Source organism: Cuculus canorus, chromosome 1, assembly GCF_017976375.1.
Source record: "Cuculus canorus isolate bCucCan1 chromosome 1, bCucCan1.pri, whole genome shotgun sequence".
Taxonomy (NCBI): domain Eukaryota; kingdom Metazoa; phylum Chordata; class Aves; order Cuculiformes; family Cuculidae; genus Cuculus; species Cuculus canorus.
The window spans coordinates 44,087,850-44,105,410 of NC_071401.1; the positions used below are offsets into that span (position 1 = coordinate 44,087,850).

At 37.7% G+C, this 17,561-nt stretch overlaps 1 protein-coding gene across 7 annotated transcripts in view; it reads right to left on the minus strand.

Annotated features, from left to right (window-relative positions):
• Positions 1-17,561, minus strand: part of MYCBP2 (MYC binding protein 2) — a 181,815-nt gene that overhangs the window by 30,239 nt on the left and 134,015 nt on the right. For 2 of the 7 annotated variants that reach the window (XM_054056540.1, XM_054056537.1), the window contains exons 57-61: positions 15,364-15,525; positions 5,173-6,816; positions 2,578-2,747; positions 1,210-1,454; positions 82-249 (exon numbers count right to left, since the gene is read on the minus strand). In XM_054056540.1, coding sequence (XP_053912515.1) covers positions 82-249; positions 1,210-1,454; positions 2,578-2,747; positions 5,173-6,816; positions 15,364-15,525 — 2,389 coding nt within the window. Of the gene's footprint in view, positions 1-81; positions 250-1,209; positions 1,455-2,577; positions 2,748-5,172; positions 6,817-9,365; positions 9,468-15,363; positions 15,550-17,561 lie in introns of all 7 variants that reach the window. The other 5 variants (XM_054056539.1, XM_054056538.1, XM_054056536.1 and 2 more) reach the window with 4 other exon arrangements.

The window sequence follows — 17,561 nt, forward strand, 5'->3', positions numbered from 1 at the left end:
TTTCTTCTTCTTTAGAAATAAATTTGTGTTATGCTAATGTTTCAGCACTTGTATGTATTACTCAGTATTACAAGGAAGTACCTTGGGGGCATAGACTTCATGTTACTCTCTGGCTCTTCAAACACATTAGGACTTGCATCAGGAGTAACAGAGATGTACGGTGCAGGTACTGATGTCGAGCGCAGGTACCTCATCTCATCCTGGAAAAGGTTGTCATCCTGGTACCCAACAAAATTTTCATGATGATGCCTATGTCAAAGTAGATTTTTAAATTAGGATAAAGTATTACAAGTTCCTGACACACACACATATACGCCAAAGTCCTTTGCCAATGCATTTAGCCAGCCAATGCTACTCGTTTACTCCACAACTAAGGCATTAAAGCTCTTTGTGACTTACAAGTGTTATTGGAAAATACGATGGCATTTTCATAGAATCATTAAAGTTGGAAAAGACCTCCAAAATCATCAAGTCCAACTGTCAGCGCAACACCACTGTTCCTACTAAACCATGTCTTGAAATGCCACATCTACACCTCTACGGATGGTGACTCAGTCACTTCCCTGGGCAGCATGTTCCAATGCCTGACAGCCCTTTCAACTAAATATTTTTTCCTAATATTCAATCTAAACCTCCCTCAGTGAGCTTGAGGCCATTTCCTCTCGTTCTATCATTTGTTACGTGGGAGAAAAGACCAACACCCATCTCATTACGATCTGATTACAATCAACCAACAGGGAACATGGATCACCCTTTGCTACCTTTTAATAATATCACTAGACATTTCTGTTATGCATTTTAGGCCCAAACATCTACTCATCATAAACATGAAACAATACAATGAAATCTACTTATAAATACCAAGTAAACCCCAGTATTCTGGTTTCCTTTTTACTGTTTTCAACTGTAAAGAGAGAAAAGTAGCATGTGTGTCTGCTACAAACACACTAAGTTAAACTCCCGAGGAAAGTCTAAATTCCTTGGACAGAAACTAAACCATTGTTAAAGAATACTAAGCATCTGAAAGCTACTTGGGGAACACCAGGCCTTTGCAGCAAGTACAATCTAAGAAATTGAACAAGATCATGAAAATGGAAGAAAAAGATGAACAAAGATCATAAAGAATTAGGAAAAATTGCATTTTTCTATGTAAGCTTTAGTTTATATCCAATTTATTAAAATCAATATTAATAAACTTCCTTTAATTACCTTGCTAAAGTCTGTAGATAGAGACATGGCATTTTAATGGGAAAGTCTTCAGAAATTCCTTCTTTGACACTGGGAAGTTGAGACTGGAATGCTTTTGCAGGGTGATAGCAGAGGATACTGGGCTCAGCAGCACTACTCAGTGACAGTAAATACAATGCATTGGCTTTGATCACTTGATGAGCTTCCATAGTCGGCAAGGCACGAGGAGTCTTAACTTGCATTGGTTTTCTCCTAGATTGTTTAATCTAGAGAAATTTAAAAAAAGGTGTATTTAAATTAAACTGACAATGAAAAGCTGACAATGTCACTTATACTAAACCTTCTGGATTCTTCCCTTTATGTTTTCTATTATAAAATGGCATTTCTATTATTTTCGTAGATTTGTGAACTCTTAATAAACAGCTGAAAGTTTTGATGTTTGCCTCAGGCTGAATTTTGTGAGCAAAAAGTTTCAACAAAATCAGTCTCAAAATAACGTTAAATAACCATTGCTTTATTTATCTTAAAACTTCAATATATTTGTATTCTTTAAGCAAGAATTTCAATTTGGTCACAGAAGATTAATATAAAAACATCACTTTTATACTATTCCCATTAAAAATTGCTCTGGTTTTCCCAGTGTTTGGCATGTGTATCCAATGATCTGGATGATTAAGATCATAAAAGGAACGATGAACAGATTAAGTTCATGGAATCATAGAACGATTTGAGGTTGGAAAGGACCTTAAAAGAACATCCAGTTCCAACCCCCCTGCCATGGGCAGGGACACCTTTCACTGGATCAGGTTGCTCAAAGCCTCATCCAGCCTGGCCTTGAACACCTCCAGTGATGGTGCATCCATGAATCCTCTGGGCAACCTGTTGCAGTGCTTCCCCATCCTCACTGTGGAACATTTCTTCCCAATATCTAATGTAAATCTCCCCTCCAGCTTAAAATATCTCCCCTTCATCTTATCCCTGCACTCCCATATAAAGAGCCCCTCCCCAGCTTTCCTGCAGGCCTCCTTTAAGTTAAAACAGTACTCATTTGAGTAAACAAATAAAACAGAATTCAAAGTTACATAAACTGATATATACTTTAAAAAATGAGGTACTACATTCAGTGCTCCAGTTGTATTGGCCTAAATAAACAAATTACTTCACAGCTTTAAAGCCATTACTGTCTGAAGGGAAGAAATCTGGGCAGAAGTAATCAGCAGTTTCTATCTTATTATTTTAAACCTGTTGATGACACAAGTGGATATTCCAAAACCTTCCAAATGTATCAAATTCCAATTTTTTAAACTGGCCCTACCTTATTTTCAAGTTGTCAACCCAAAACCATTAAGCAGATAGAGAGCTAAACATATGAGAAACAGATTAAAATACCTTCTCTCTTGCTGCTGCTTGCTTTTCACGGAGGTATTTTTCTCTGCATCGATCACAAACCAAATACCAAGTGCTTCCTCCAATACCCCCATCGCCACAGTTACCAGCCCATCCTCCACAGAAGTGCCCAATGCTGTTATAACCTTGGCCACCTGCGTAACGGCCACAACCTACATCGGGGAAAAAGATGGAAAAAATTTATTTCAAAAGAAGGATTATTATTATTATATTATTTATTACTGTAAACAAGGGATGGAGCGTGGGAAGGAAGACTTGTCTTTTCCTGGCCTAATTTTCTCCTTTTCTGTATCCCTGAATTGATTAAAAAACAAAGCGCACGTCCATGTGTTCTGCCAATATCCAAAGAATCCAAACGCACTGTAATTTTCAAGTTTTTGTTATGAACTTGTCCAAAGCATCAACAGCTCCCTATTCAGATAGATACATGATGGTAAGCTCAGTATTATAAGCTAGCCAACAATATCTATTACTTAAACTAAAATCCCCTACTCCTTGTTTAACAATACTTAAAAGGGAATGAAGTGCATTCCTTCACTGATTACTGTTTCTCAAAGTAAGGACATTGATAACTGCTGAATAGTAAGACTCCTTAATCTTCAACTTTTCCTACAGTGTAAAAAGAACGCAGATATCACCAGCCTGAACTTCAGTAACTGGCAAAATAATTAGTTTGCAAGCTAGAAAACACACTGAAACCATCTTGTCTTTAACGAGGCTACTTATTGCTATCTGTAGAGTAGCTAATCCCTTCTATTAGTGATCTGTTTTCTAAAGAAAACGGGACTTCTGTCTCTTGAACTCAGTTGACTAAGACAATGCCTAGCTAGCACTGATTTAACTCATTTTCCTAAAATTAAACAAAATTCGGAAATCCACATAATGAGGAAAAATCGCAGACTCCAGATGTAATTCACAATACAAATTGTCTAGACTTAAACTGGATATATGACAAGCGGTGTCCCCCAGGGGTCCGTACCAGGACCAGTGCTGTTTAATATTTTCATTGATAAAATCAATGAGATCGAGTGCACCCTATGCAAGGCTGCAGAATACACTACGTTGAGTGGTGCCCTTGTCATGTCAGAAGGATGGGATGTCTTCCAGAGGGACCTGGAAGTGGAGAAAAGTGAGCTTGTGTGAACCTCATGAGGTTCAACAAGGACAAGTGCAAGGTCCTGCACATGGATTGGGGCAATCTGTGGTTTCAATACGTGATTGAGAGCAGCCCTGTAGAGAAGGACTTGGGGGTGCTGATTGATTAGAAGCTTAAGATGACCTGGCAACGTACACCTGCAGCCTAGAAGGCTAACTGTATCCTGGAGTATTGTGTCCAGTTCTAGAATCCTCAACATAAGAAGAATATGGAACACTTGGAACAGGTCCAGAGGAGGGCCAAAAATATGCTCATAAGGCTGACACACCTCCCATACGAGGGCAGGCTGAGAGAGTTGGGGATGTTCAGCCTGGAGAAGAGAAGGCTGCAGGGAGAACTTATAGTGGTCTATACCACTGTATGTACCAGACAGGGGCATAAAAGAAAGCTGGGGAGGAACTTTTTACTATAGCATGTGTGATAGAATGAAGGAGAATGGCTATAAATTGGAAGGGGGAAGATTTAAAGTAGACATTAGGAAGAAATTCTTCATGATGAGAGTGGTGAGGCACAGGAACAGGTTGCCCAGGGAAGTTGTGAATGTCCCCTCCCTGGAGGCATTCAAGGCCAGGTTGGATGGGGCCTTGAGCCCTTAGCCTAATGGAAGGTGTCCCTGCCCATGACAAGGGGGTTGGAACTGGATGATCTTTAAGGTCCCTTCTGACCCAAACTATCCTATGATTCTATTTTTTTGAATCATATAATCCTTAAGGTTCGAAAAGACCTTTAAGATCATCAAATCCAATCATCAGCCCAACACCATCGTGCCTACTAAACCACGTCCCAAAGTGCCACACCTACAAGTTTTTTGAACATCTCCAGGGATGCTGACTCCACTGCTTCCCTGGGCAGTGTCTTCAAATGCTTCACCACCTTTTTGGTAAAGAAATTTTTTTTAATATCCAACCTAAAGATCCCCTGGTCAACTTGAGGCCATTGAAGATACATTGTAAACCAAAAAAAAGTCACTGACACCCAGTGCTGACACAGTAAATGAACAGAAGTCTTCTATTATTCACAGTTGAATAGTAAGAGTAAACTTCTGGCAACATAAAAAAAACCTAACTAACCAAGCTCATATTTATTTTATTTCCAATTTTCTCAGCAGTTTCAAGTCCTACAGTGTAACAAATGGCGTATTTCTGAGGAGCTACTGTAAGTCAGCTCATTAATTTGACCTTGTTTCAACTTTCTTTAGCATCTTTGAAAGCGTAGATACATAACAACTTAAAATCCTGCACACAAATGTGTAATTTCTAAAGTAACTATAAGCTTTTATTTAGGTTATTTAGTGAACTGTGTTAAAAAGTTAGACAAGACAGCCCGAAACATTTTCGTAACAGTAACTAATACTAGAATGTGTGTGTGTGTGTAATATATTTTACAGATGGACACTAGCATTAAATAGTAAGTAATCTTACCTGGATGAGCTTGTCTCATGTGGTAAGTCACTGGATATGGATGGGATTCTCCACACAGCTCACAGATGGTGTCTTTTTCAGGTCCTCCCACTGCAAGCTGAGCCATCTCGCCAAAAAGATTTCCCCTTGGCCTAGTCTCAACCTTTTCTTTTTTCTTCTTCTCTTTTTTGGCTTTCTTGTTATCTTTGTCGTTTTCCTTCTTCTTTAGCACTGCACAAGATCCAGGACTTGGAAAAATCATGTTTTGGGAAGCTGCTTTAATAGTTGCTAAAGAAATATCTTCCCAGAAAGCTACCAAATGCTGCAGTGTTAAAGGAAGAGGAGACTTGGATTTCATTGTGTGATGACTGGATGTTTCAAAGGAGGTAGTTTCAGTTTTTCCATCCTCACATTTTTCATGCAGAGGTGGTTCTTTTAACATAGAGAGGACTTTGTTTTTATTGATGCTACCCATTTTAGATATATCTGGTCCATGAGGTGAGATGTTGAACATGTTAAGAGCAGATGATATTTCCAGTGAATGTCTATTTTTCAACTTTGTTTCTTTTTCCTCAGCAGGTTGTTGCGTAAGACTGCTTCGTATTGGTGCGTGCTCTTTGGATAGTTCTGGATTAAACTTCAAAAAAGATGAACAAGCCATAGCATCATGAACTATCCCCTCATGCCAAAGAAAGGCAGCAAATACAGCTCTAGCACATTCTGCAACAGAAGGTGACATTGCTTGCTTGGCAGGCTCTACAGGCTTAGAGCCATCTCCTTTGAAAAGAAAGCTGGATTTTTCCTTTTTGGGTCTTGTGTGCCTACCAGCGCATTTACGGCTCACTTTTGGAGATGCTCTCATGTCTTGCTCATCTTTCAGTGGTGCTTTTCCTATGCTGAAATGGACTTTATTAGAACCATCATCCAGACTTCTGAATTCTGTGTTGTCTTCACAGGTGGTGTCTGTAATGCTGTCAGTCTTTAAAGTACTTGAAGTACATACTTCAACTACCTCACTGTGAAGATTTTCTTGTACAACGTGAGGAGAAGGAGCTCTATTTTCAGTTTCTGTAACAGGTTTTCCATCTTTTGCATTAATTTTTGGTTTGGGTGAAGTGGATCTCCCCCTTAAGGGTTCTGTTAATGGTACTTTCTTTTTGCGAAGGGTGTCTGGATCTAGTGTGTAAGAATCTGATTTGGAGCGTTCTCGAGGAGGATCAAGCTTTGTTTTTACAGGGGATGGAGCTTTCTGAGGTAGACTTTTGTCATGGGGTGATGAGGATCGTGGAGAACTAGCACCAGATCTAACAGCTGTAAGTGTCTTTGTCTTTGGAGAGGATGACCTGGTTCCTGGCCCTGGAGATTCAGCTCTCAAACCAGTAGTTGTTCTTCCATCGGTTTTTAGTGTTTGCAAGGTGTTATGATTTGGAGACAAAGACCTGCTGTGAGAGTCGGACCTCAATTTTGCAGCATCTGATTTTAGCAAAAGAGACTCACTGGCAGATAAGCCTTCTGTATTTCGAGGTTTCTTCTGGTCAGCAGCAGCTCTATTCATTCGCACATCAAGCTTGGGTGACCTGCTGTCAGTTCTGTGTCTTGATGACATGTCTGACTTTCCTGCTGGAGAAATTGGTCTAGCAGCTCCTGTGAAATTCATTCGGTCACCTGTTTATATATTTCATAATTAAATTATTATATTTTGACAGTGATACCTTTAATAATACAAAACAAGGATTAAAGATTTAAATGCAAGACAAAAATCAAACACATGCTTCTGTTCACATCAAAAAGATAGGAAATATGAAGGGAATTTTTTCCTTCTAGAATATTTTCAATAAAGGTCTTCTCCTGAAGATACATACAAACAAGTGTTAGGAAATATTTACAGAGAAAATACTACTATGGAGGTATCAAAAGGCACAGTTCACTATTTCCACAAAAAAAATTTACATCCTTAGGTAAAATGCCAGGAGTTAACAAAGTTTACCACAGTTGCAACAGAGACCAGTGATTATTTCTTTCTTATCTCTACGTGTGTCAGTCTGACTGCAACAAGAGACTCGCAGAAAGATCAAATATATTACCAGATTTAATATCTTTAACACTCAAAAATTGGGAAACATAGAAAGTAAACACAGCTATAAGGCAAACTGAGTAAGAAAGTGGCTTACAAACATGCTTAATGATTCACACTGATAAAAAGGTGAATACCTCAAGTTAAGACCACAAACTATCAATGTTCTGCTACCAGAACACAAGCTGCTGAAATACCCCAGTTTTTTCAACCACTGAGCTAAATCATCAGTTCTGGCTTACGATGTCCTCTTGTTTTGATGCACTAATTTATTGTTCCTATGCACACAGGCTTTGTACATGTATTTATCCACAGAACTGCAGAAACTATGGGTAGCTTACTGGAAACACACACAAAACAAGTATATGCAAATAAGTAGTTCATTAAAGCAATCAGCTTCTAATAGTCCAGTGAACACACTCGGTGTCTCCTGTAGAATTTTACTTTGAAAATTAAGACAAGTGATGTTGAAATTACTGGCTCAATGCAGCAGTTGTGAATTACATATATCTCCACAAAGCATTACATGTCAAAGTATTTACTTAGAAGGTGAGGGATCTCTGTTTACTCCCCTCTGTATTATGGAATCTGAACTCACTTTTTCTAGTTCTCAATCATGAAGTCTTATTCCTATGCTAGAAAATCTTCAGAAGCAAAAAGTGATCTCGGTTTTTCCTGCTGTTACCTCTCACAATACAAAAACAAATTTACTTTTCAGAGTGAAGTCTAGCAATCAAAATATTTCCTGAGGTTACAAAACAATATTTTGCTAATTCCATGTTTCAGTAGCTTATAATAAAACAAACAGCAGCAAGAAAAAGTGAGGGATACCTATATCAGAATATTTAACAAGCTTGAAGGTTAGGCTACTCCCCTGGCTTCCCAGGACATGGTAGGACTTGATACTTCTCCAGGCGGAGAAGAAATACTTCTTCTATACTCAGGAACAATACATCAAATGTAAACAGCAGAATATGATGAGAACATCTGAAACATCACCATAAACAATTTTGAGAGTCTAATCTGTCTTTTTTTTTTTTTTCCTTAGAAGTTCTGTAATTTTTGGGGGTAGGATGGTGGTGGGTGGTGGGAGAAGAGGAAGGGAAGAAATAGCACAATGTTTTATAAAATAAAGTTTCATAAATACCAATCCCAGAATTTTGCTCATGCCAGCTCAGTTATTCATCAGTTCTGCTGATATATTTTGAGATGTTTACTTTGTGATAAATGAATTCAGAAATGTGAATTGTAATAACTTCATACACATCTTTCCCAGAAACAAACAAACAAAAAGATGAATTATAGGTCTGTGAGATGAGAAAACACTCTAGACAGAAGCTTTTACAGAATGAGAATCATATAACTGTTTGGGTTGGAAGGGACCTCGAAGATCATCCAGGTTCAAGCCCCCTGCCATGGACATGGACACCCTCCACTGGCTCAAAGTCTCACCCAACCTGGACTTGAACACCTCCAGGGGTGGGGCACCCTATTGAATTTTATGAAATTCCTCATAAAGGAAAAAATAATGAAAAGATGACTTTGAGAACATAAAACACTGCAAGCCATCCAGCAATGTATTAAACTCGAAGTATATACCTGACTAGTGAATCAAACAGGAAAACATTCCAGAACAAAACTACTTATGAAAGGCATAGCTTAGCAGCAGCTTCCAGCAATAGAAGACAGCTTACGTTTTTTGACACCAAAGGTTTGGATTGGCACATATACAGCTCAATAATCCTAAATAGCACTCTATCAGGACAAAAAATTCCCAAATTAAAAACTGTAGAACAGCAAACTGCTTTATCTGTAAACAAATTAAAAGAACAACATATTTTTTCCCTATGTTTTATTTGTCTATTTCTTGAAAAAAAAGTGTTATTAGTTTAACAGTCACGTTCCCATTTACAAAGCAAAAAGAGATCACTAGATCAGGCATTATCAAGTTACTGCCACTGAGGAAGGCAACACTAAATGGTTTTACCAAACGAGTCCCCGATAAGTATCAAACCTGAATGTTTACTTTTAATTCATTTACTAAAATAAAGTTTTAAATGAAAATGAATGGAAGGAGAAAAAAAACACATTATGAATGTAAAAATCCAAATAACCTTGCTATGTGGACATGCATACCCACCCTTCAGTTTGTGAGATAGAGATGAAATAGCAGAAGCAGGCCCAGCTACATCACTAGTTTTGTAAATACGCTCACGAGAAGCAAGGCAGCAGGATGGAGATTCTATAGTGGAAAACAGTTGCACAGAAGCAGCATAGGTTGAATGGAAAAAGCAGGAAAGATAAAAACAAGCATTTCAAATGATAGACATCTTTTTCTTTAAGCATTCTGAATTCATTGTTTAGAATCCTACTTTAGTTTTCAATGAGAAACAGTTGCTTCAAATGGTTTCACTGATCCAATTTTTAAAAGAATAAAAGATCTGTGATTTCAGTATTAGTTTCTAGGTTTTAAAAGTGTAAGATGTTTAGACTAGCCAATAAGATTTATGGTTTATTATAAAAGCCAGCTGTATGCAGTTTTGAACTGAACTCTGGTTTGAAATGCGAACTTTTTATCTGTAAATTCAGAGATTAATTATTTAAAACTGCAATACGGCCTTCTAAGATGTCCAATTCTCACACTCTTTTTGAGAAAACTAGAGATCATATACATGTTTGTGTTGGAAAACCTCACTAGTTACTGGTAAGAATGAAGAAAAATACATTAAAACCATCAAAACTATCTGTTCTCAAATCTGAATGTACCTCAATAATGTAACGTTTTGAAAGACTTCACGTGAAATGTGAACTATAGTTTCTCAACACTATCAAGAGACCTAACTAGCAGAAGTATTTCAATCAAATAGCACAGACATGAAAACAAATCTCTATCAACCCTGAAAAATAATTTCACTTGAAGAAACAAAGTTAAATTCTGATATATTCCAAGACAATATCAGTAGAGTCTGCTGACACCAAATCTGTAGGTATTGCTCCAATGGAATTTGGAGAGAAATAACTGCCGGGACTTTTACTTTCAAGTCTACCATTTTACTTTCCTACAATGTTGTTTTTTATTTTAATTCCAATTTCTATTCCTTCCTTTAGGAAAAAATAACTCTAATTCTTATTGCATTAATAATTTCACAGAGCATTTGTACGTTAGAAGATACCCTGTTTAGAGATGAGCTATTTTAGCAATGAGCTATAGTTCTCTACAACGAGAGGGTGTCGTTAGGTCCCATGCTGACATCTTTGAAGTAAGAATTCCATTCTTTAAAACAAGAAAAAAAAAAAAAAATCTCTATTTTCTCTATCCAGTATTCGCGTAGATCTAAGAAGCGTACTATTACTATGATGCCTACAGATGACTTGGAGAGATCAAATACTAACAATACAGATTCTAAGGAGCAGGATGTCACTATCAATTTTTAAAAGTAAAATGCAGAAAAACAAGAAAAGCACAAGTAGCGGTAGAGGCAATCATAAAAATATTATTTTGATACACTGGCATTTCACTCTTAATTTATCAAATATCTTTACTAAATCCACTTTTACTAATGCACATTTACACTTCATTCGTTTATTCTATGTCTGAGAACACTTACATTTTATAATGCTGTAATCTAGTTTATTTTGAACAATGTACTACAATTCAATCATTTCAAGGAGACTGTGGGTCAAAGAGAATGAGTTTCCCACATAATCACCTTGCTGCTTTGGCAAACAGCATATGGCTATCGAGCATAACTGGTCAGCCACAGGGACCAGCTTTTAGTTCAGGATTCCTTCTCTTTGAACCACTCTCAAAGACTTGAAATACAAAGCAGGCAAAGTCTGTCTCATGTCACATTCCAATGTGACAATGTATCTCTAGTCACACTCTTTCCTTCAACAGAGAAATAACTGGAAATAGATCCAGCTTGAAAAGCTACACAATACGAAGACATAACAGGCAGTTCAATTCCTATAGTAGGATGCAGTCTTCTAGCGGCTGTGTCTACGTATGCTGAAGAAAAGCTGGTGAACATAGGAGGCATCACATGCCACCAGCTGGTCCACAGATATCTTTTCTAAACAACCTCTGAATCAAACTGGGAAAATGGCTCTAGAGAGGGTAGATAAATCTAAAGATTCTTCTGAAATGCCACTGCTTTTCTGCATGATGATGAAAGAAAATGCTGATCTGCTTTCACCCGTTTGCTTAAGCAAATGGGTGCCTCTTCACAAAGGCATCATTCCTCTTTTGCTTGCTGTTACTGACATGGAAGCTACAATACACCTTTCAGCTGAACTTCCTGAAGCACTGCAACCCCTGTATCTTTTTCTCACATCCTGAAAATGCCAAATGCCATAGTGACAGTTGGACAAGGATTCCTCTTTTTTTTTTTTTTTAAGTGTAAAAGAATATATTGAATTCAACAAACAGTTGTATATTAAATATTAAAAAGAGAGAAAATTATTAGTACTGTTATAGTAAGGGAATGACTGAGTGAATGAAAGCAAAATCCGAAACACAGTGTCACTAGAAAAGTATTAACAATGTTCTTTACCCAAAGGTAGGGTCTGGAGCAACAACACTTGAGCCATTTAAGTTTATTAACCAAAAGAAGCATTCCTTAGCTAGAAGGGTAGATAAAAATGATTCTATTATAATTTGTAATTACAATTCTTGAAGATGTGGTAAGCCAAATTTATTTCTAAAATAAAGCTTGATACAATTTGTGCTCTTCCTCTGAACATTACCATACTAGTCCCTCAGGGATGGTTTTGGATTGACCTGGAAAAGTGTATGCTTCATACGTATATTTGATTACCCAATCTGTAAACCCTAGGGTATGAAACTGTTAAACTCAGATTTTCAGAAATGCTGCTTCAGCAGTACACAGCATCTGAAAGAACTATTAATATTCTCTGGCTGCTTCACAAGACAAATGAGTTATTTCAGCACCATACAGGAGAGATCAGAGTACTTAAGGCTATTCTCTTTTGTCGTTTTACTGATATGCTAGTGGAGTTATGTGCTCCATATGTGTGCTGGTCTTCTGTGCCCCCTCTACAGTTTAGGAAACACGGACAAAAGCACTGCAGGCAACACCAGGCAACACTAAATGTTCTAGCATCTAGAAAGGGAAGGAACAAAACAAAAAAGAAAGCAGTAGCACCGTACTGAAGGGATGTTATCAAACAACAGGTGGAAGAAGGAGAATCACAGAATGGTTTGGGTTGGGTTGGAAGGGACCTTAAAAATCATTCAGTTTCAGGGACATCTTCAGCTGGATCAGATTGCTCAAAGCCTCACCCAACCTGGCCCAGAACACCTCCAGGGATGAGGCATCCACCACTTCTCTGGGCAACCTGTTCCAGTGCCTCGCCACCCTCACGGTAAAGAATTTCTTCCTGATACCTAATCTAAATCTCCTCTCTTTCAGCTTAAAACTGTTCCCCCTTGTCCTATCCCTGTACTCCCCGATAAAGAGCTTCTCTCCAGCTTTCCTGCAGCATCCCTTTAAGTACCGGAAGACTGCTATAAGGTCTCCCTGGAGCCTTCTCTTTATGCTAAACAAGCCCAACTCTCAATATGACACATGATGCTACACAAGGAGTCCAAAGCCTCTTCAGCCTATAAATCCATTCTTCATTTGCAATAGCATCTTGGATGTGAGGAAACATGGCATAAAGGTCTAATGTTGGAGACCGCAAGATCTCACACTGCCCTCCAAAAGTTCTTAGTTCAATCGTGAAATTTTGATACCTGATGCTGAGCAGGATGGCAAGACCCTGTCTCCCTGACTTGTCATGTCTAAGGAGTTTTACAACCCAACACAAACTTTTGCAGGCTGAGAAACACCATCTTCCCTGGTCCTCTAGGCTTCCACATTTCACCTATACTCAGAGTCCAAGCAGAAATTTCAATCTTCTGTGCTTTTCACAAAATTCAGAGACAACTGAATCAAGCAAATAGCTTGCAGCTGTAGGAGGTTGCAATTCTGAGCACATCTGGTATGATGATCTTACAAACTTCTCAGAAGCAAGCGTATTTAGGCTGGAGTAATTACAGACTGTTTTGTGGAAATAATCAAGGAAGCAGCATACATAAACTGGTGCCCTTCCTGGAAAAAATTCCTTGCTAAGATTCCAGCAGCTTGTTCAACTCCAGACAAGTTATGTGATCTTTTCTATTTCTTTTTTGACATTTATCTGCATAAATATATGACAAAAGCACCTCACTTTCGTCTGTCCGTGTGAAAAAGAAAACAATCTCTCATTTTTCCCTTGTGTCACCATGTGTGACAAGTAGGAAAGGAATTAAGTAGGACAGAACAACCAGTCCTTATTAGAATTCTAGCAAATAACACAAAAATAAGTAACACAATAACCCTTCTGTTACAAATTCTTTGACAAAACATACAGGACTTTTATTAGTTTATTTATGAAGTGAAAAGAATAACAGAGACACTTTTTATCAAGCACTATATCTGAGGCAGTGCTTGTCCAAAACTGTAGTATTTCAGCAAAAAACATAATCAGACACTGTATCACAACATAAAGGTTGTGACAAGCCCTTTCCCTCTTCCTTAAACAAATTTGGAAACCAAACAACCCCAAGCACAGAAACTATTCCTCACAAAAATAAGCCACCTACAATCTCTTAGAAAAACGACAACCTGTCACTGGCACAGTGTATGTTTTATAGTCAGATAAACAGTTTTCTTCCTAGTACAAAAACCTAAATTAAGAAAATAAACCTAGAGGAATTTAGTATGATCCTAACTTTCCTCAGAAAAATGTTTCCAAATAAAATTTCTCAGATATCTGAGGAAGAACAGAAATTATAAGTGACAGACTAAATTATTAAGAAAGAGTTTAAATCAAAACCAGTATTTAGTACATAATCTCTGCGATCACAGAAATACAAACAACTTCCTTCAACTATTAAACTATCAATAGACTTTTATTGAGGAGGCTATTGAGTACAAATACTCATTTTAATTTTTAGATCTAACTTTACTCCAGGAAGCACTTAGGGTCAGAGCACATCATTTGAAACTAAAACTAAGCATGTTTAGGGCAAAATTTCAAGTGACTTGATATGGGATGTGTTGTTTAATGGATTTAACTTTCAATCACGTTTGATAATGGGAGGCCACACAATGCTTTGGAAATAATGAAAGATAGATCCAGGACTACACAGACAGACTGAAGTGAGTGATGGTCCAAGAAGAAAGAACTGAGGCATTTCTGAAGGACAGTTTATGAATAAGACCGATATTCCTGTGACCCATGCTACACCTGTTCCACGTATAAGAAAAGAATTCACTGCATTAGCTGCTACCCAACATAGAATGGGTTTGGTTGGAAGGGACCTTAAAGATCATCCAGTCTCAACCCCTGCCATGGTCAGTGACGCCTTCCATTGGATCAGGTTGCTCAAAGCCCCATTCAACCTGGCGCAGAACACCTCCAGGGATGGGGTATCCACAACTTCTCTGGGCAACCTGTTCCAGTGCCTCATCAACCTCACAGTAAAAAGTTTCTTCCTAATATCCTATCTAAAATCATGAATATTGAGCTTTTGTTTTCCACTGAATAAAATCTAAATAGTTTCCTGCTCTCCTATAAGTAACCAAGTTAACTGCTGTTCACCTCAATGCCAACCTAACAGAAGACAACCAAAGCCTTTTTTTATGAGGAGTACACCAAGTTGTTCCCACTTTCCAGCTACATGCCTAGAAGTTAGAAATAATGACAAAAATAGGAATTTAGGAGGCAAGAAAATTTAGTAACTACGAATTTATTGTGGTCAGTTTTTGATGTTAAAAGAACTATTGCCATGTTTTACCATATAAAATATTTACCTTAATTATAAACCCAGATTTTCATACAATATTGGAAATGCACTTTCATGACTTATCTATGCTGCGGAACACATACAAAAGCAAAATACTGTCATTATTAAAGCTGAACAAGTATACTTCTTTAGGAGCATTTCCTCCCATGCTTCTGAATCATGAAAAACTTAAAACCAAACCAGAGAGGTGTGCTGAGGGATGATTTGGAGCTGGTAAGCAACTGAGAACAGCAATGGCAAAGCTGCAGAAACGGACAGATGAGGCAGGTAAGGCTGACAAACTTACTCTGAAGCTGTGGCTGAGGCTGCTGGAAGGAAAGGGGCTGTCCGAACACAAATGGACTGTGGACTAGGGAAGAGGGAGGTTTTGCAGCTTGATCAAAGATGGAAGGAGCTGGGAGATTTGGCCGTGACTGAATGGAATTCAGTATGGCACTCAGTTGGTCACCTGTAGTAGGCAAAACAGTCAAAACTACAACCTGTTACTTGTCATTCTCCGGAAAGACAGAGTAAAATGGTGCTCAATTAAAGTTAAAATGCTGACAATAAAGCTCATAAATCTTTTTTAGCCACATCCAACTCTGGTTGTGGCTAAACATAAAAATCTCACTCCATGCATGGCAATAAAATTATTGAAAAGTACAAGCAGCATTTTTAAGAATCATGGATATTTTACTGCAATCACTGAAAACATTTCAAAATAGAGATTTATATCCGCCTTCTTAAAAAATGAAAAGCAGCCAAATCAAACCCAGAAAACCCTACATTTACAATAACACACACATGCAACAGAACATGCAGAAAAAGGTTAGAAAAATTGATGAGAAGGGAAAGACAACATGTAATTAGGCTTTGGCAAGTGTATTTCTGTGCCAAGGCTTTGGTAAATATTTGCTTGGGTTTGCAAATATCTTTAGAAGTATTCTGCCATGCTGTTTTTCAAGATCAGACTGAAGAGATTGTAAGAAATAACTAAGTACCACTCAGGAACTGGAACTGTTTTTCTGAAGAGCTACATACAGTTGTTGCGAGGCAAATGAAGGCCTTAAAAAAACTGTCATGTTAAAAATAGTTTCAATTTCTGAATGCCACTTCTCAAAAAACTCTATGTAAGCACTAGAAATACATTAAGGAGGCAGAGTTTATCACATCACATTATAACTTGAAGTATACCTAGGGACAGGAGATGAAAGACAAGAGTTTGAGAGTAACTCAGATTTGCACCATCACCAACCAAGTCCTAACAGTGTCACTCTATTCTGCAAAGTCATACAATTTGGACAGCATTCTAGAAATTCTAGTAAAAAAATGAGCAGCTAATACAGAATTTACAACTTTCTGAATTTACAACACTTTGGGGTGATTATCCATCGTCTTTTCAAGGAATCAGAGAAAGGCTGCTGGGTATATGGAACTCTGTGTTACCCAAGAACTCCAAAACTAAATTTTGTCCTTATTTTCTTGATATTTTTGGTTTGAAAATTGAGGGAACAAAAATACCAGAAAAGAGCTAGAAGACCTTTCTAAATAATCATCACAGATAGCAATAAATCAATCTTATTCCACTGTTTTGGAAGTAGTATACCTAAAAAATACTGGAATTAGTACTTGGGCAGCAATCCTACCTTAATAGCCCAGAAGTGATTGACATGTTTGACAAAGCACTATTACTCTTAAATACCAAAAGCCTATTTCCTATAATGATAAATTATTTTAGAGTGAAGAACATCTGAGAACAGGCTGAAAGTCATCTGCCCACAGTAATTAAATATGGAGGGGGTAGGGCTGTTCATGGAGAACATTCAAGACTTTCCTGCAGAACAGAAGGCTGGAATACAGAAAACATAGCTAAATCAAACAGAACCATTGTGGGAATTAAGTCATCTGCCTCACAGGAAATACTGTAAAACCAGACCTATTAATGCAGATCTTTACATTTGAATAGCAGCCTGGAACACTCCTAGATGGTGACTGAATTTGCATTGAAACTAGGGCACCCCTACAGTAGTCCAAAAGAACTGCTTCATTTTGAATTGCCCCTAACAGATTGTGCTTGTGCTTTTTTTTTTTTTTTTTCCCCCCCCGCCACAAAAAGAAATGATACAGCAGAAGAACTGTATTTTGGGAAAGTACTATCACTATTCTTTCAATATATATTCTCCACTTTTGGGTAATTCAGAAGGAATTACACTACACAGAATGAATAAAGTCATCTAGCTGAGCTGTTCACTCACACTAAGCACCTGACATAGCCTGACGACATGCCGAGAGAATAATGCTTATAAAATGATACGGAATTCAGCGCCAGGAGTAGCTTCCAAACTTTCTGTAACCGTAACATCCCAAAGAAATACCTTAGAAATGGTTTAAGGTAAGATACATTAAAAAGAATCACACTGTCTTCAGAAAACTAAGATGCCTGTTTATTTAGTGTACTGATCTCCAAGATTTTATCTTTGGACAACAAAGGAAAACAATTAGTTT